Raw genomic sequence first — 20,972 nt, forward strand, 5'->3', positions numbered from 1 at the left:
ATCAGGGATGGGATATAACCTCGGTTGAATTGGTCCAGAGTTTATAGAGTCGGGTGAGTTAACCACATCATATTGTTGATAGACTCGGATGGGACAGAGCCTCAACCAGGTCACTGTAAACGCAGCATGATTTCCAGTAGATACAAGGTGTTGCTATTGACTGCCGGATAAAAAAGGAAACAACAATAATGATTGAGAGGAAACGGGAAAATGGAGAACAAGATTCTTACCCAAACAAGCATTAAAACAAAATGCCAGTTTTCTAACCAAATAGTCGATGACACCTTGTTGTATATGAGAAATAAAAAAGCAGCAGCAGAAAGGACATCCAACAAAACGTTCAATCCAACAAATTATGCACATTGCACATGATGCATGACATCCTTGAATAACAGAGCAACCTGAGGAAGAATTTCGTGTGAAATTTTAGAAATAGGCAACTTATTGCTGTTGAAGGGTGTCGTTGCAGTATGTCTTAAAGTTCAGACATTCTTCCACCAAGAACTCACTGCAACATGGGTGACAATCATCATTAAATTGCCTACTTTGAAACACAAATGAAATATAAGCAAGTAGTCTAAAAGAAGGAAAGGAAAAAATACAATTGAAATATGAGCAAGGAGAAAGACCATACAATATGCGCTCAACCATTTGTGGTGGATCCCATCTAGGACTCCAAGGGTAGTCAGTCAAATGAGGGGAAGTCACTGGAGAACCTTGCAAATCAAAATGCTGCAAAGAAAGTGAAACGAATTATCAATAACCTCTGAGCATGTCCAAAGTTCACCGTCCTCACAGATAGCAAAGAAGAAACAGGAGCCGAAGTCACTGACTCAACCATATGACTTTTGAAAGGATTCCAACCAGCATTCTGTAAATGCTCTCAGAACAAGTAGATGAACTAAATGATGTGAAAGATTCCAGTATTACTTTGGACAAACTTAACCCATACCAGCAATAGGTGGAGGATCGGGTTGCACCACCCATAGTTAGCAAAACTCTGTTTAAAACACATTCCTTTCAATAAAAAATTGAAAATAAACAAAAACAACTGAAACACCGTCTTTTTCAAAAAAATCAGCAGCAAAACACGTTCTTTTCTAGAGAAGTGTTTAGAACAAGAAAATTTATATGTAGACAAAATACTTGTCAAAAAAAATTCAATTGGATCAGATCTTGGATTCAGATCATAATGATTCTTGAATCTGAATCTCTTAGTTCATGTACCCTAACTTATTTTTCATGAAAAAAAAAAACTCATACACATCCATTTTTTTAACTCCGTTTTATAAAATTAAAACCAAATTAAACCCACTTGTATTTTTTGCCGGGTTTTTTTTATGACTAGTTCTTTTTATACCATTTTATTCAACCATTTTTTTAATGCAAAGCCTTTTAAATAATGAATTCAGTTTTAACGATTTTTTGCCATTTCAGGTATTGCTAACTATGGCACCACCACCACCATAACACAAGTGGAAGAAGCATCCTTGATGGCTATTCTTTGGAGTTGCTACAAAAACTTTAATTCTTTTTTTTTCAGTTCTAATCAAAGTTGTAAAAAGCATATGATAACCTGTATGGGCTTGGCCCAAAATGAGATAAGTAGCATATCGAATCATAAAAAATTGTACCTTTTAATAAAAATCCAAAAAAAATAATAAAAAGGAAAAAGGAAACTTTTTAAAAAGGCACTTAAAGTTTGGGCATTAATAAAAAAAGCATCTAAGTTTTGGAAATTTAAAAAATGCACAAAAAATATGATGGTAAATTAAAAAGGCCCAGGAGTTTACCACCATCAAGTTTGTCGTTAAATGTGATGTGGAATTACCATTTTACCCTCAACATCATATTTTCATATATGCACCTAAAAAAGAGGGAAGGAGTCTTTTAAGGGTTAACTAGTAAATTAAACTCTCTTAACTCATCTTGGGTAAGTGATAATTGAAAGGAACAAAGTTATCCAAAATATATTCATCAAGAGAACAAGGTGGACACTCAAAGAGTTTCACCAAAGTACCAAAAGAACACTCACAATCCACAAAATAGGCTCATACACAAACACCCACTAAAGGGGCAAACACAGAATAAAAATAATATTTTATTGATCAAGACCATGCAAGAAGCATACATCGAAGAGGGGCTTTACCCCATATTTATACACAATGAGGAGAAGACTCATATAGAGTCGTTGGGAGCCCAACGACTCCCTATGTTGACTAGTTCAAAACTAAAAAGCAAAAAGAAACTAAAAAATCTAATCCTAGTTACAATCCATATATATGCATTCATTTTTAACACTCCCCCTCAAACTTACGATTGGATCATCGAAAGTTTGTCCAAGAGAAAGTAGAATCTAGGAACAACGAGAGGTTTGGTGAAGAAATCCGTCAGTTGATATTCTAAAGTAACGTAGGGAAGATCAATAGTGTCGTATAGAAATTCCTCAAGAACATAGTGACAATTCATCTCAATGTATTTGGTTTCGTCGTAGAAGGCTTGGTTGCTGGCAATGTAGATGAAACTTTTGTTGTCACAGCACAGTCGTGGTACTGCTTTACTCTGAACACTCATGTCAGCCAGCAGTCTCCTTAGCCAGACCACCTCCATATTAGTTATAGCCATGGCTCGGTATTCAGTTTCAATTGAAGAGAGAAAAACTTTTTGCTGCTTCTTACACCTCCATGAAATCGAGTCACCTAAAAATACACAAAACTAGTGGTTGAGCATAGGTTATTTGGATCATCCCTTCCCCCCAAATCAGCATCACTATAAGCAATTAAATCTAAGGAGGAATTGCTCCAATATGAATAGTGGTGGGAGAATGCCAAAACTGGCTCGCTGTGTAAACTGTGTGTGCAATGTCAAGTCTCACAATTGAGAGATATGAGAGAGCCCTGACAAGTCTGTATGGTGTTGGATTTTCAAGTGGTTCCCCATCATCAATCATCGTTTTGACATTCATAATTTTTTGAGTGCCAACCTTCTTATCATCTGAAATATTTGACCTGACAACAATATCTAAATCAAATTTAGATTGAGTCAGTAAATAACCTCTAGAGGAATAAGCAATTTCTATAACAAGAAAATACTTTAAAAACGCCAAATCAGTCATTTAAAAGTATGTTTTGAGAAGTCTTTTAATGTTTTCAACTCCCTGTTTGTCACCTCCTGTGATGATCATATCGTCCACATAAAGAAGATGCATCAAAAATCTTAACAAACAAAGTTGTGTCAGTTAAGCAAGATTGAAACCCAACATCAAATATAACTTTCTAAACATATCATACCAAGCTTTTAGAGCTTCTTTAAAGCCATACAGAGCCTTATCTAAATGAAGAGCCTTTCCTTTAGGAATAACTATACCAGGTGGTGCCTCCATATAGACTTCTTCAATCAATTTACCATTGAGAAATGCATTCTTAACATCTATTTGGTATATAGACCATTTTTTCACTGAGGCAAGGGCTATTACGATTCTAAATGTGGTCATGCTGGCAATAGGTGCAAAGGTTTACTCATAATTTATTCCATACTCCTGGGAGTATCCCTGGGCAACTATCTTAGCTTTGTTTCTTTCAAGGGTTTCATCACTCTTGGTTTTTATCTTATAGACCCATCGACAACCTATGAGTTTCTTTCTTAGGGGAATATCTTGGACAGTCCAAGTGTTTGCCTTTTCTAAAGCATCTAATTCTACTTTCATGGCTTCTACCCATTCAGAATGTTCTTTAGCTTTAACATAATTTGAGAGTTCTATATAGGAATGTATCAATGCAATGTAAGCTTGATACTTAGGTGAAAGGACTTATAGGATACAAATTTTTCAGGAGGTTTTGATACTCTCAATGACCTAGTTTGTATTTCTACATGGCATTTATTAATATATTTTTCAAGGGCGTATGGATGTTTAGAACTACTACACCTGGAATATTGAATACAGTATTGATTTTGAGATTGTTCTTCACTTATCTCATTGTCATGAGATTCTTCTTCACTCACCATATCATTTCTGATATCCTGATCTTCATCACTATTACCAATCTTTGGAATTAGATCCAATAGAAAAGAATAGTCAGTTATGTCCTTAGGATTTTCAAATTCAAAATTTTTTTCTTTTTCTAAGAAAGACATGTTTCTTGAAACATATAGTTTCTTATTTTTAAAATCAAAGCATCTATAGCCTTTTTGGGTATTTGCATATCCCAAAAAGAAAAGGAATAGCACGAGGAGAAAGTTTATCATTTTTACCAGTGAATACAAAACATTTGTATCCAAAAAACCTAAGTCAAGAATAATCAGGAGTAAGTTTGAAAAGTATTTCAACTGGTGATATATTTTTCAAAATACCAGATGTAATAAGATAAACTGCGGTCAAAATGACTTCGGCCTAAAATTCTTTAAGTATTTGATTTGAGATAAGCAAAGTTTATGTAGTTTCTATGATGTGCTTATGTTTTCTTTCGGCCAAGCCATTTTGTTGTGGAGTGTAGGGACAAAAATTTTGATGTATAATACAATTTGATTGTAGGTAGTCTTTAAAATCTTTTGATAAAAATTCTCTCCCTCAATCAGTGCGAAAGATAGAGATATCCTTTCGAAATTGATTTTTGACAAATTTATAGAATATTTGAAAATATAAAAAAAAACTTCAGATTTATGTTTGAGAAAGTAAATCCACGTGTGTCTTATAAAGTCGTCAACAAAAGTCACATAATATGCAAATCCACCCTTAGATACAACAGGTGTTGGGCCCTAAACATATGAATATATTAATTCAAGCGGTCGTGTAGAGACAAAAGTTGTTTCTTGAAATGACATTCTTTTCATCTTCCCAAGAATACAATCTTCACATGTAAAATTTTCAAAATTACAAAATTTTTCCAAATTTGAAAAGTGTTGGATTTTGGATACATTAGGATGGCCAAGTCTTTTATGCCGTAAATCTAAATTCAGTTTCTAAAGATTACAATAAAAGGTATTTTTGGGTATTTCCAAAAAATCCATTTAGTATAAACATCTTTCCCTATGGCCTTTTCCAATCAGCTTCCCAGACTAGCGATTTTGCACTCGACAACCAATAGAAGAGAAAAAACATTATACCCATGGTCAGATAATTGAGAGACAAACAAAAGATTTAGGTTGAACTTGGGAATATATCTAATTTTTTGAATAAAAAAACCTTATAAAATATTTTTGAAATTTCATATTCCCTTCATCTCAAGGGATGTTCCATCAGCAGTAAAAACATTTGAACCGCTTAAGTTATGACATTTGGATAACATATCACTATTTGGTATCATATGAAATGAGGCACATGAGTCAAGAAGCCAAAGAGTCTTACCGGGATCAGAGATGCCAACAAAAAAAATCACAGCTCCAGTTGATGAAGCTCCTTTGAGAAGAGGTTGGAGAGATTCTACAAGTTGAGTCAAGGACATGCTCCCAATGTTTGATTCTTATGTAGCTTTGAACTCACTTGACTCTTGTGAGACCGATGCTACCTTCCTCTCGTAGGGCCTCTTTAATTTAGCATAATATGTCTTGACATGTCCCGATTCACGACAATAATAACAAATAACTTTTTTCTTCTCAAACTCATTGTCTTGTTTTTCATAGTTATCATTGTTTGGTCTCCCATAATATGGTGGTTTATAGGCATGGATATGGTTTCTCGGTCTAGACACGGCTAAAGTCGAATCATTATCTTCTTTAGATATCTTTTTTTTAGTCTATTTTCCTTCATACTTAGCTCTTCAATAGTATCTTCAATAGAGGAAACTTTTCCTCTACAAAGAAGAGCCAAAAGTAGATTCAGTTAACCCTAATCAAGTCCATTTTTATCTATATTATATATATAAATACATAAATGCACACATATACACGTAGTGTAAACTTAAAATTGTTAAAAATTATATACATATATATACCCTTCCCGCACCCCCACACCCAAGTTTTTTTAAAGTGTCGCATCTGCACCCGTACCCGTACCCGCATCCGCACTCGCACCTATGTGACATAGACCACGGCCTAACATTACTTGTTAGATGTGCAGTAAGAAAGGGCACACTAGTTAAAACCAAGGTTGACAGTCGAGGAAGCAGGAAGCGATTCAAGAAGTAGAAGTGGGAAGCGAGGCACTTCTAAAATTTTAAGAAGCGGAAAGTGCGGAACAATTTAGAAGCGAACCGGGAAACGTCTTGGTAGCGAATAGAGAAGTGAACCCGAAGTGAACCAAAATTTGAAACAGATTGAAGAGGGAAACGACCTAGGATTCGAGTGGGAAGCGAAAAAAAAAATCGAAAGGAAAACGAAAATATAATTATATTTTTTCTAATTTACCAAAATAAATGATTTATATTATCATTGACAAAATAAAACATGAGTAGATAACTTTACAGTTGATCTATTAATCTCAAAATTGAATCGTATATGCAAGTGCAACCATTTAACAAATGCATCATGTTGCAAGCACTTAATAGATAATATATCAAGAAAAAATCATAATTCATATTTTTGTTGCAACCATTTAACAAATACACCATGTTGCAAGCATTTAATAAATAAATTCATCAAAAAAAATCATAATACACCCATGGAGGTCATTGGAGCTCGCTAGATTTCACCGAAAGTCTAGGTGTAAAGACCATGGAAAAAAAAAATCGCGTCCGACTCGTGTCAGACACGTGCCCGGCACGTGTCGGACACGAGTCAGGGTCTGACCCCTGTGTCGGGGCCGGATCCGGGCCGGACCCGAGATCAATCCGGACTCGGGTTCTCGAACTCTCGAGAACCTGCGTCTTTTAAAAAGACGCAGGTGTCTCGGGCGACGGGTAAAACCCTCGCCCCTTCTCTCTCTCCTCTGCTCGGATCTCCCGCCCCTCAGGTTGCCGCCGGCGATCAGAGACGCCGGCGAGCGTTCCCGTCAGGCCGCCTCCCCGACGATCGACGATCCCTGGGCGTCGACGACTCCCGGTCCTCGACGCCGCCGCCTGCGACCTCGGTTTCCTCGGTGGCCACTCGTGACCCAGTCGACTGCGCGAGAGCCCCCGCCGTCGGAGCTTTTCGCCGCTTGCGTCCCCAGCGACCTCGAGCACCGACGAATCGTCGGCGACCTTCGAGCCTTGCCGACCACCCCTCTTCCCCTTGTTGTCTCCCCTTCAGTCGCCGACCTTCGATAGCCGGCATCCTCGCCGCCGACGACCGGCGAACCTCCCTGCGGCCACCTCTTCGCCTCCCCTCGGAGTTTCGGGCGACCCAGTGGCCTCCGAGCACCGACGACTCGTCGTCAGCCACGGCCGCCGTCCTTGGTGCTGCAGCTGCCGGCGATCGTCGCCTCCCCCTTGTTCTGCTCCCGTGAGGCCCCTTTCCCCCTTCAGTCGCCAACGTTTCGGCAGCTGGCAGCGCCGGCTGCCCCTTCGCTGTCGCCGGCGACTCGCAGCCAGCGTCCCCGGCGACCAGCAACTTCTCCTGTTGCCGTGGTCGTTCGAGGTATAACCCCTCTCCCTTCTTCTTTTGTTTTGGGTGGATCGACAGGGGGGCTGAGCCCCCTGTCGTCACCTCTTGTTGGCAGGGGGCTAAACCCCCCTGCCTCCCTTTGTTTTTGGTCGACAGGGGGTTGAGCCCCCTGTCGTTGGCCCTTCTTGGCAGGGGGCTCCGCCCCCTGTGACTCCTTCCTGTTTGTTGTGGGTCGACAGGGGGGCTGAGCCCCCTGTCGCTTGTTTTGGCAGGGGGTTACCCCCCCCCCCCCCCCTGCCTCTTTGCTGGTGGGTCGGCAGGGACCGAGTCCCTGCCACCACCTTGGGCTTTCGGCGTGTGTCGGCAGGTACCGATCGAGCCTTGTCACCCCCCGTCTCTTCTCGCTTGATTGGGTTGGCAGGGGGCTCCGCTTCCCCCTGCCATTTGTTTTGTTGACAGGGGGTTCCTCTCCCCCTGTCCCTTTTTGGTGTTTACCTGCAGGGGGCAAGGCTCCCCCCCTGCATTTGTTTTCGGGCAGGGGGCGAGCCCCCTGCTCCCTTGTTGGTTCTCGGTAGGGGGAGGGCCCCCCTGCCTTTGTGTTGCTTGCCGGCAGGGGGTTAGCCCCCCCTGCCTTCAGTTATTTTCCTCTGCAGGGGGCGGAGGCCCCCTGCACTCTTTGTTGTTCCTTGGCAGGGGGTCCTATCCCCCTGCCTCTTGCTTTGTGCCGGCAGGGGGCGAGGCCCCCCTGTCTCCTGCGTTGTGCCAGCAGGGGGCGAAGCCCCCTTGCTTTCCTGTTTTCGAGCAGGGGCTTGCCCCCTGCATCTCTGTGTTTTCTGGCAAGGGGCTTTGCCCCCTTGCCTTGTTCTTGCGGCCAGCATGGGGCTGCGGCCCTGTCTAGTGTTCTGACAGGGGGTGTTTTCCCCCTGCCTTGTTGTAGCAGGTATGGCAGGGAGCCCCTGCTCCCTCCCCTGCCTTTCCTTGTGCTAGCAGACAGGGAGCTCCTGCTCCCTGCTTCTGCTATTGTTGCCAAGCAGGGCTGAGGCCCCTGCCTCTGGCACCCTTGTCTGCAGGATGCAGAGCTCCTGCCTCTGCCTTCTGCAGGCAGGAGACCTTGTTGTGTTTACTTCTCTTTTCTTATATGGCATATACTAATGATCTAAGCTCTCCAGGTTGAACGGTGGATCCAGCTCGCCCTCTGTGGCTCGAGCTCTTGCTTGCCTACGCTGCATGCGTACGAGGACCTGCAACCCCTTAAGGTAGGGGATTCTTGCGTGAAAGGACAATGAACTGATAAATGCTAAAATAAGAAAGATAACTAAAAGAGGACGATATATGTATACGTATAATATATATACGTATGTCTTTACCTTCAAGGACGCGGTTTCACGATCCTTGTCCTCTTTACTTTCCTGCACTTTCCTTTCTGTCGCCGCCGCGCTATATGTGCCTAGGCTTTTCATTCTTGTCTTTACATTCCATGTCTTTTAACTCAAGGACGTGGTTTCACTATCCTTGTCCTCCCTACTTTCTTGCACTTTACTTTCCTGCTGCCCCGCGCTTTGCGCCTTGACATTTACTTGCTTATGCTTGCCTTGTTCTCCAGGATGCCTGGTCCTCCTTTACGTTCTTGCACCTTACTTCCTGTATTTACTTGTTGGCCCGCGCTTTATGCGCCATGGCTTTGCTTCTGCTTTACTCTTCGTATTTTACTTTCTTGTGCTGACGTGCTTGCTCTTGCACTTACCTTTTGTATGTATTCGTCTTTACCTTGTTGCTGCGTTTCGTGCATATGCCTTGTTCGTGCATGTATCCTATCTCTGTCGCATGCTCCTTTTCTCTGCTTGCGCTTATTGATCTATCGAGGTGCAACCCCATGTCTCGTGAGTCGTCCTTTACACTCGCGTGGTCAGTATAGGATCTCCTACCTCACGAGTCGCTTGCGTAGTTGCCTGCTTGTGTGTTACGATGATCGAGGTATAATCTCATACCTCGTGTGGAGCTTTAGCGTTCTACCCTCGCGGTGCGGCTTCGCCCACCGAGTCTTGTCCCTCGTTTTGCCTTTGTATTAGTATGTGCATGAGTTTGCCTCTTGTCAGCTTGCACTCTCTGAGTGCAGCTTCGAATGTATAGTGTATATCGTTTCACTTGGCTTACAAGCCACGACACACACTTATGCACTTCAGTTTTCAAAGGACATCGTCTTAGGTGCAAACCTATTTTCAAGATGTATAGCTGGTAAAACAGAAGTAGCGGTCGGACCTCCCAAATTGACGTATTTGGGATAGATGTGTTACAACCTTAGTTTGCCTATTCGATATGACTCAGATAACCTTGTTTGGGATCCTGTGCACGAGTAGAGCAGAGATCCTAGCAATGTACTTGTGCCATCGCTAGATCGGTGTTACCTCACCTCTGATACGAGACCTAGTTTCTAGGCTTTCTGGTTCAACCATGTTTGTAGTGCCTTCCTTCGTGAAGGTATTGTTGGATCTCCTATAAGAGACTCATGTTCCTCCTCTTGTAGTTCTACCCTTAGTCACGTACGATATGTTTGGACTACGAGAGCAGATCGAGAGGTCTATAGTAACCTCTAAGCGTGTATTGACACATTAAGCTAATCCTGTTATGTTGCTTTCGCCTAATAGACAGATTGCTCGCGATTGTCTAAAGGACCCGAGCACGATCAGTTGGAACTGGAATGAGTTCACTGCGGGCTTCTATAAAGTAGAAGCATTGGGGATTTCCTGCGAGAGATCCATACCCCTCTTATCGTGGTTGTACTTTTGAACAGGTACGTTGCGTACTACGATGAGTAGGATGAGAGGTTTATGTCTGCCTCGAACATGCAATGGCATGTGTTTGAGATCACAAGAGTGATGTTTCTACCCTCACTAGGGATTGACCCCTTTCAGCGTGATTATGCATTTGAATAGTTACGATGCGTACTGCTGTGAGTAGGATGTGAATTGTTTGGTTGCCTTGAACGCGCAATGGCGCGTATAACACACTTAAATAATAATCATGCGCCTTCACAGGCAAGATGCTCGAATGGGTCGAAAGACCAAAGCATGAGAATGGGACGGCGGTTAAGAAACCCTCCGTCGTGCTCATTCGGAACGGTTCATCAAGAGAGAGGATGGATGGTATAAAACTCCGATGGATAGTCATACATGGCAATCTCGGGCAAAGATCTGACCTTCCCCAGTCATCGGAGGTTAGGGGAAATCCTTCGGGCCACTTCTGCAGAAGTACGGATGCGCATCCATTGGGCCTTTTGTTTGCCTTTGGGGATTTACTCTCTTGGTCACAGACCGTCCCCTTAGGAAGCGGACTCAGTCAGTCATTCGGGGTATAATAAAATACATAGCATAATGGACCCCTGAATCGATCTCGGTTGTTTCTACGTTTTGCCTTGTGCGTACCCACAACGGCCTGCTCAGTAATGAGACAAAATATAACTTATACACATGATCTTGAGATATGCATATGGTGACGTGCATTGCTTGCTTGCTTGTTAGCTCGGTAGTTAGGTATGCTACTCGTTGAGCTAGGTACGCCCGTCGAGGCGTTACCCTTGTTGGTTAAACTGCTTACGCAGTTCCTTGCTTGGTAATAACTAGCTTCTCATACTAGTTGATTGCTTATCTTGTATTGCTTATGAATTGCTTGTGATGCAATAGCTTGTGCCCCACGATTAATGTAATCACTTGTCGATGGACTGAGCCATCCTATGGTACTTGGATGTATTACGAGTGTTGTTATGAATACCTGTCTTATGAAATTGCTTTGCTTGGCTGGTGGATAGAGTTAGTTACTCTTCACCCATTATATTTGTGAGATTGCTATAGTTGTCTGTTCAGCACTCTGATCCTTCCTGCTCTTTTACGTAGCCGTCTGTTTTACTAGAGCTTTGCTTACTCCACAGCACATTTGGTTAGATCTGCTAGTCTTGCTTGTTTCTGCTTGAGCTAGCGTTTATCTTACTTATTGCAGCTTCTGCTCTTTCTTGTCCTTTGCACCCCTACTAGTCTGTTGTGTGACTGACCCATTTTCATGGGCAGGTGGTGAACAGGTTGAGACAGCTTGCGATGGCATGATGATGCGATGCATTCAAGGCAATGCCCTTTCCTGACGTTGCGCTCCTGGGGACTCTTTTGATAAGATGATACAAGGTTTCTTTGGAAGTATCTCTTTCGATTATAACTCTGCATTTCTAAAACTGTATTACCAAAATGTGGTTCTTCTTTAATTTCAATAAAATATCTATTTGAACTGCAAATCGGTTTGTAAGGGGGAAACTGCTTTTTTGTTGTAATGTGCCCAAGGTCTAGGGACTTGTTGTTTTGAACCTGATCTTCCGCTGGACTTCTGTTTTAAACTCTGATAAATGATTGATTTCAAAGCTTTCAACCTTTTTCATAAAAGGTTTCAAGTCCACGATTTTGGGGCGTTACACTAGGACTCTAGAGCGAGAGGGGTTAGGATTTGGGAATTGAAAATCCCAAACCCTACTCAGTATTGTTTTTCATATTTCATGATATTTTAAAATGATTATTTTACACTTAAAAAACCTGAATTTTTTTTATTTTTTAGGTAAAAAAAATTTATTAAAGGTTAACTTAAAACTCTCCAAGGCCCCCCAAAAAGGAAGGATATTGGGAAGTGAGCTTCACAGTAATTGGAAGCGAGTTTCCCAATAATGGGAAGCGAGCTTCCCCTTTAATGGGAAGTGTGCTTCCTCTTTAATGGGAAACGCTCTTCGGAAGCGCTGCATTTCAAATTTCCAAAGCGCATTCCGGGGAAACGCGCTTCCCAAGCCCTATGGGCGCTTTCGGTAACCATGGTTCAAACTGTTACTGGTGTTATGTTCCTACTTTTAAGCCTCCTATTGTGCCTTTTCCCCCATGCTTTCGTGTGCCTTCCATGGGACCAAGACCGAATTCATATCAGCCACCTCAACCAAATTATGCTCAGCCAAATTATGCAGCATCTGTAACTAACTCAAGTCAGGAGGTGGATGCATCGAGTATGGCTTTTAGCCAAGTCAATTTGCAACAAGAAGTTGCAGGCCAGCATAGTCGGTGGTGTGTATGGATTTACATAGTAAATGCATGGTCAATGAGAAAAGAAGCCCATGATGACTGTGGGCCCCACAGGAAAAAAAAGTTGGCATGTATGTTTCACCCGCATATGAAAATAGAGGGTTTCATATGTAAACCTCCATTTTCATGTGTAAATTGGATGAAACAAATGACCCCTTATAGCAACAAACTTCCAAAAACTTAAAAAAAAAAGTTGGAACAACAAATTATAAGAAGACGAAACATGATAAAAGAATCAGGAAACTAACTTTAGTATTCCAAAAATTTCATGAGTCAAGACTTACAAGCATATCACTGCTTAGAAGTTAAATATTTCATAATCATGACCAGTGAATAAAGATACCAGATAATAGTCAAGCTATTGTCTGGATGATTAAAAGATCACAAGACCTTTGAAATGGAGAAGAAGAAACAGGTAATACAAATAGAAGCTGTACGTATATATATATATATAGAGAGAGAGAGAGAAACCTGACAACTTTGAAGGACGAACACAGGGTGTTGCTTAGGGAATTGGCTTGAAAGGAAAATATGTACCTAAACCAAATAAGTAATGTAAGGTGTTCAAGTTGACAATAAAATACAAAATTCCTAGCGTAGTGTGTTTAATAAATGACAATAAAATACAAACCATCTTCACTCACAAAAGGTAGGATGAAAAGAAAAGGAACAACTTTCAGAAAAGAAAAGTGTCTTTCAAATGGACCAAGATTGATGAGATGTCAGTTTCTCTAATGATGGAACAGTAATTTATTGACTTTATTTCTGGCTATAATTTGTGTACCAAAAAAACCCATGCATGCATGCCATTTACATGAACTTGAAAAACAAAAATAATAGACTATAAAGTTAGAGATTGTAGTTGTACATCACAAAAGTGAACCCCAACTTTCTTAAAAAATGTTTCAGAAATAAAACTTCACAAAAGCATATAAACTGTTTGTAACCCCTCCCTAGAGGCTCCTTATCTTTCATTCATCACAGAACATGCCCTATGTTTCACACTCTGTTTCTGCAATCCTAGAAACTTATCATTCTTTAATCTTTATCCATCTTAACTGGGGTGGACATCCAATTAGGCTTTGGTCAATCCTATCAGAGCCTGACGGACTTGTACAAGACCTAACCTACCACTGGTGCAACCCAACTCTAATCAGGTTTAGTCTGCCCAGGTTTTACTGGGTGAAGACCCAAGAAGGCCTGACCCACCATAGTGCAGCTCGCCTCTTAGTTTTTCAGGCTGGCCCAAGTTTTATTGGACCAAGAGCCAATATCAGGAGCTCACATATGTGTACAATATAGTCAAACTAAGGACAGCTTGGACTGGGCTCCATAGGGAAGGTATTGTACCCATACCTGAGGCTGGTTTACTTTTTGGGCAGACCAGGCCTGAGTTTAATTGGGTTTCCATCTAAATATCGTACATGTAAGCGTTCTTTGCCTAGCAACTGGCTTGCATGAACCAAGTAAAAGATGGATAGCAGAGAATCAGACTAAACAAAACCCTTCAATTTTTCCATTCAGCTGTTGCTCGTCACGTTTGAAACATATCAGGGACTAGTCACGTTTGAAACATATCAGGGACTAGATGAAGATAAACGTATCTATTGGATTTCAAGTCTAACACATCCAGTTCTGAGCTCAACAACTTAGATTTTTTTAATAACAATGAAAGTTATAACAGCCAACATATAGAATATAGCACTGCACGGTGTATACAGACTCCAGCATACCATAAAAGTAAAAGAACCAGAAGCAGAAAGAACTGTGGCCCTCCTGCAGAATACCTGAATTTTGCAGAAATGAGAAAAATCATTTGCGATCATTGTACATCATAAATTATAAATAAATTGACGAAAAACGCACCGGATCAGCCTCCAATGGCCTACCAAATATAGGAGCCAGAGCTTCAATGAAGCGTCTTCTTGCACCAATTGATGCCACAGCATCCAAAACCTAAACAGTTACCAATGTTAGACATAAAAAAGAAAAGCAGAAAAAATAGTGATCAACCAAAAATATCAAGAGAGATTGCAGCAGGAGGCTTAAGGTTTGCTCAATTTGCAAGATAAGCCTTCTTGATACCGTTTTGTGTAATATGACCCACTTTTACAATTATTTTGCAAAATGATATGACAAAAAACAATTTTAAAATGGCAATAAATGCAACCGTTTGGTGCTTTTCAAAACTATAATTTTTACCAAAAAAGGCTACTAAAAGAGCTAACATATGTAACATGGGTACCTCCAGAAAGGTGTCATACCCTGTCGAGCGGTGTCAACACATGTACTGGTACTGATACTTCATGGTTATGGGACAAGCCAGTTTTAGATCTCATCTACACCAAACTTGATCCATTACCTATTATCTCGTTCATTATTTCAACCATTTATCATGGTTGCTTTCATCCACTCTTGTATCTTGTTTGACTTATACATGCAAGTGTTAAGATTAATGTATCCTTTTTGTGTGTGTGTATATTGATAGAAAATCAGCCAGCATCACCTGCGTCAAGAAGGAGATAGAGAGAGAAGGAGGAGCCACGACAGATGGAAAAACACGATGCCAAAAAGTGGGTCGTGTGAGACTTCTATTCATAATATATACTTTACAATTAGGGTACAAAAATGCCCTTTTAAATTACAGTGTAATACAATAGTGCCATTAATAAGTGGCACAGCATATAAACACGTCTTTTCACCCTCCCTCAAGTTGTTCATGGTCTTGAATCATGAACAACTTGCCTTTTAACTTTCAAAATCGATCTCGGGTCAAGCCTTTTGTAAAAACATATGCAAGTTGTTCTTCAGTCTGAACAAATAGTGGCTCGATTTCCTTTTATTCAACCTTTTGCCTGACGAAATGTTGACCTATTTCAATATGCTTTGCTCGGCTGTGATATATGGGATTAAAGGACATACTGATAGCACTTTGGTTATCACACAATAGAAGTGATTCGACAATCGATTCGCCTACTTCTGTCAATAAGTGTCTGATCCATGTTACCTCAGCAGTGGCTGCAGCCATGGATCTATATTCAGCTTCCGTACTCGACCTAGCAACAGCTTTTTGCTTTTTGCTACTCCAGGCAACCAAATTGTTTCCAATGAACACGCAGTACCCAGATGTTGATCTTCTTTCATCAGGGTCTCCCGCCCAATCAGCATCAGTATAGGTGAGAATTTCATGCCCTCTCTTAACTGAACTTGTTCTTCTATAAACAAGGTCATCCCCAACTCTTCCCTTCAAATATCTTAGGATCCTCTTAACAGCCTCCATGTGCCCAATGTGTGGTTTATGCATGAATTGGGATACCTGGTTGACAGAATAGACTATATCAGGACGAGTAAAAGTAAGATATTGTAACATCCCAACTATATTGTGATACTTAGTTGAGTCCTCATATATATCTCTGTCTTGAGTGCTCAGCTTCTGATGGAGTATACTTGGAGTGGCTAGGGGACGACAATCTTGCATTCCCGCTTTAGCAAGAACATCCAACGTGTACTTATGTTGAGTAAGAGTCAATGTATCTCCTTTACTATCAACTTTCACTCCAAGAAAATATCGCAGTTCTCCAAGATCCTTCATTTTAAACTTTTGATGCAGAAACTTCTTGGTGACATCTATGTGTAACTTGAAATTCCTTGTGACAATGATATCATCCACATATATCAATAGTAAGGTAATCGTCGTATCATCTCTGTAAATAAATAGGGAGTGATCCAATAACGATCGTTGGAAACCATTCTTCTGAATTTGAAGCGAGAAACTCTCGAACCATGATCGGGATGCTTGTTTCAGTCTGTAAATTGCTCTCTGTAACTTACAAACATACTCCTTCGGGTCCCCTTTTGTATACCCAGTAGGTTGCTCCATGTAAACTTCTTCTTTTAAAGTCCCATGCAAAAATGCATTTTTAACATCCAACTGACTTACTAACCATTCGTGCTCTACAATCAAGGATAACACTATTCGAATGGTTCTCATTTTCACAACTGGACTGAAGGTTTTATCATAGTATTGCCTGTACTCTTGCATGAATCCCTTAGCCACAAGTCTTGCTTTATATCTTTCCATACTTCCATTAGGTTTATATTTTATTTTATAAACCCATTTCGAGCCCACCACATTTTTATCAACTGGCCTAGGAACAATCTCCCAAGTGTTGCACTCATGTAGTGCTTATATTTCTTCATTCATTACCTCAATCAATTTCCTTGAATTTACCCCCTGGTAAAAACTGATAGGAGTATTTTCCTTTTCCAGAGACGATATAAACAGTTGAAAATTCAAAGAAAAAATTTCATAACTAACTCATTTGTGAATAGGATGACGAGTTCGGTTTGATCTTCTGAGAATAACCTGCTCTGTGGGACCAGTTGACTCTTGGCATGTACTATCATAAGATTTTGTTATTTCATCAATTTCATGACAAGTGTCAGATTTAGGGTCTTGTACTCGCCTGGTGTAAACAACACCCTTGTATCTATCAACCCCAATCTCTGAAACAGAAGGTACACAAATCTGACTATTCAATTAAGTTTAATTCAATTTCAGTTCATGGTTTGAATGTATTTTATGTCAGAAATAGTTGATGGGTTCTAACGAATATGGATGTTTGTCCTTTTGTTTTGGGAACAGTGTGAAACTTCATTGAGACTATTCAATTACGTTTAATTCAATTTCAGTTCATGGTTTAAATGTATTTTATGTCTGAAATGGTTGATGGGTTGTGAATATTAAATTTGTAATGTATCTCTGGTCCTTGGGAGGTTTTCCACAATTGTTTAAAAAAAACAAATTTCTGCATTTTTCGAAGGTCTGTTTGGGGTCATTACAGTTGTATACTCGGGATACCTCAAGGATTGATGTGTAGTAAGTTCTCAATAGTTGTCCAACTTAGAGTCCATCCTATTACTGAATTTAAGATTAGGGCAATTGCCTTTACCTAAAATGTAAATTATGTATCCTAATGTCATCAATAATAAGGGCAGTCAAGTAATACATTGACACTTGTCAGAAGGTAAATCAATATAAGACCTTTCTAGCAAGTCAGCCTAGGAGCTCTACACCTTTTTTAACTGGTTCATTTTGATGTATAGGTTCGAGCACCTGTGGTGTCTATTTTTAGTTACAGATAAACATTCAAATGCAGCATCCATGAGAATGCTATTGATTGAAACTTGAACATTGTGCTTAATGTTAATCCTTTCAATGACTTTCATATGAAATAATTGCCTAAAGAATACATCTTTAATAATTACTATAAATTGAACAGTGTACTAATCAATGCACAACAGATGGAAACTTAAGATCACCTCCACAAATTGAAAAATATGTGAAAAAACCATAGTGATGTTCAACAAGGTTGGTGGGGAAGGGGATATTATCATCAACGTTTAACAAGATAAAAATAAGAGCAATGCATATTCTTCTGTTCGAACCATCATACAAGGGTAAAAAATGCACAAACAATTGTACCAGTAGAGCTCAAGCTTCAGTTACAACCTAACTAGTCCTCTATCTAATTTTAAACAACCAACTTAGGAAAACCGTTGATTTTATAGATGGTAAAAAAACATGATTCAATTACAGAGTTCAGTGATTGGTGGAAAATGCATAACTTTACAGGAGAGGTCAGACTACAACTACAAGCTAAACACTTCTCTATCTATGTTTAAGAATCAAAATGAGAAACACTATTGACTTTTTTATTGGTTAAAATAGCATGGTTCTGCCATTAAGTTCAGTAAAGTTTAAAAGAACAATTAGTTAATAAATTTTTTAAAAGATTTGAACAACTAATTACTGAGTCAAAATAGGAATTCAGCATGGTAAACTATTATCACAAAAACATGGCAGTATGGAAAACAACCAAACCTGCAGCTTAAGACCATCTTCTAAAGCCGGAAGATATTCAGCCATACACCTTTAGAAATAGCAAACAATGAATCAAAACATTAGATGGACACTTTCCATACGTGCATGTGTGTGCAATAGATGAAATTCAAGGGTACATTATCTTCTGGTTGCAACACATGTGCATGTGCACAACATAAACATAAATACGTATAAAGGAATTGATAGGTCCTACTCCTACCCACTTCAAAAATACTACAGTTGGAAGTGCTTTTTACTTGACAAGAACTTGTAGATGCATTTATATTCCTTATTCACTAAAGAACATTCTTTAGGTTGAATTAATACTTGTTTCCACAAAGGTTTTGGTGGATATGAGCCACTGATTTTTAAAACTCTAAAAAACTCATCTGACCATGAAAAATACTGAAATGTAATACAAGTTGATGTTCGTGGAGAGCCTGGTTTTACCTTACGCAATGAGAGATTTTATTGGTTGAGGTGCCATGGGAAGGAGCCTCCAATCTTGCAATTCTATTTGAACAATCTTGTAAAAACATGCCAGCAGGCACTTTTTGGGAACAAGGAAGATTATTAAAAGGAAACAATGACAACCCGTGATGGGAGGACTCATGAGAAACTATAACTCAATGACCGTAAGTGGCTTAGCTTTACTGAAGCATTTGAACATGCTTCTGATTTTGCATCAGGTTGAATCAAATTGGGCCACGATGCAGAGGACCAAGCAGCAATTTTTGCTCAAACAATAGCAGAATGGTTCATTGCCTTGTAGGTAATGTTCCTTAGCTAACCTTTGAAAATTTTATTTACCTCTCCTGTTTAGCATTTATTGTCTTCGTTAATAGCTTGTTGGACCATGAGTTCTGGAAAAAGTCATTGCAAATGTTTATGATTAGAAATGTTTTGAGTTGCCTTCCACATTGATTATTCATTATAGTAGCAGTGCATCCTTGTAGTTTATTCAACTTGGAAAGTTTTAAGGTCAAGTTCAGGAAACACTGTTGACAGTAGTCCCCACATACCTTTGTATGACACTGCGGTGAAATGGGCTTCATTTGAAATGCGTTTTTTCCCTTTTTATTTTTACTTTGTTTTCTTCTCCTGATGAGTGTAACATATAGATAATCTCTTTCTTTCAACAGGAATGCTTTTGTCAGAATATAACGGTTACAGTCTACGCTTCTTTCCACGAGGAAGCTCTTAACTACTCCCTGAATGAGGTATGAACTTCTAACTTTTCCTAATCATATTGCTTGTGAGCTTGAATAGCAATCGTTACCTTTTTGTTTTAGATAGGTCTTTGTTTGTGAACCTTGTTTTGCAATCTTTACCTTTTTGTTTTAGATCGGTTAGTTATTTCTATTAACATACTCAAATGAGAACTATTCATGGTCTGCTTGTTAGTTGTCTCCCCTGAAACTTTAAATGCATAAATGAGCCTCCCGTACTCCTTTGTTAAATTTGTGATTGTTTGTTGTCTTTTCCGCTATTTCTTGTATATGTGATTATCCTAATTGTTCAATGTAGCAACATATATGTAATTGGAATTCTTTTACTTTCTGGCAACAGAAATGAATAGGTTTAGACGGTAAAACAAAATGTTTGATGTTTAATTGAATAACTATTTGCTTAATCAGTGAGGCAAAAAGTACAGAAAGTATAAGGTTATCTTAGATACATGGATACTAGGCTTAAGCAAATACAGCTGCACATTGTATAAAGAAATGAAGCTAATTGGTCAAGTACTAGCTGTTAAAATGTAATCTATATACATCTACATATATAGAGAGAGAGATACATATACATATATATCCTATATATATATATATATATATATATATATATATATATATATATATATATATATATATATATATATTTTGTAATACCCTGTAAGGGCAAAATAGTCTTTTTCATTTTCATGCATATTCTTTTTTGAATATGCTCTTTTCTTTTTGTATTTTTCTTTTTTTTATTTTTAAGCTTTTGTAAAAGCGCTTTCAAGGATTCAATAAAGATTCTTTTTATTTCATGCCTTTGTGCATTTGTATTCTTTTGTAAGTGTTCATCTTGTGCCTTTGTGCACACATTTCACGTTAAGAACTTAGTGCCTTTGTGCACAGTCTCTTTGAAGACATTTTCACACTTGCAATGTGTAGCTATTAAGCTATAGAGAATACATCTGCAAGTTCGTAGTAAGTATAAAACACCTCTAGCTTGGCTATCTTTCAAACTTGCCAGGATGGCCAAGCTGATTAGGACCCACATATAAACGCACACACCTACACACACACATGCATGCATGCATGCACAGAACACACACACAAATTTCAAACACATGCACGCGTGTGTGTGCATGCACACACAGTCATAGTCACCAATCTTGGTTTGAATATATCATGCCATGAATAGGTTTTCAGCGTCAACAACAAAATATCACGATATGTTTTAAATATCACCAAGATATAAATTTTGCAACAATATCTTTTGTTCATTGTGGTATTTATCAAAAGAAAACATACCGCCAG

General features: G+C 39.4%; 1 protein-coding gene across 4 annotated transcripts in view; it reads right to left on the bottom strand.

The window, feature by feature from the left end:
* Positions 1-243: 243 nt before the first annotated feature.
* Positions 244-20,972, bottom strand: part of LOC149835731 (BRCA1-A complex subunit BRE-like protein) — a 104,915-nt gene continuing 84,186 nt past the window's right edge. For 2 of the 4 annotated variants that reach the window (XM_090008713.1, XM_090008714.1), the window contains 6 exons: positions 18,445-18,493; positions 14,427-14,516; positions 14,294-14,347; positions 13,032-13,097; positions 635-732; positions 244-508 (listed from right to left, as the gene is read on the bottom strand). In XM_090008713.1, the coding sequence (XP_089864839.1) occupies positions 442-508; positions 635-732; positions 13,032-13,097; positions 14,294-14,347; positions 14,427-14,516; positions 18,445-18,493 (424 nt within the window). In that variant the 3' untranslated portion in view covers positions 244-441. The remainder of the gene's footprint in view (positions 509-634; positions 733-13,031; positions 13,098-14,293; positions 14,348-14,426; positions 14,517-18,444; positions 18,494-20,972) is intronic. The other 2 variants (XM_090008715.1, XM_090008716.1) reach the window with 2 other exon arrangements.

Source organism: Nuphar pumila, chromosome 6 (genome assembly GCF_984573655.1).
Source record: "Nuphar pumila chromosome 6, dmNupPumi1.hap1.1, whole genome shotgun sequence".
Taxonomy (NCBI): Eukaryota; Viridiplantae; Streptophyta; class Magnoliopsida; order Nymphaeales; family Nymphaeaceae; genus Nuphar; species Nuphar pumila.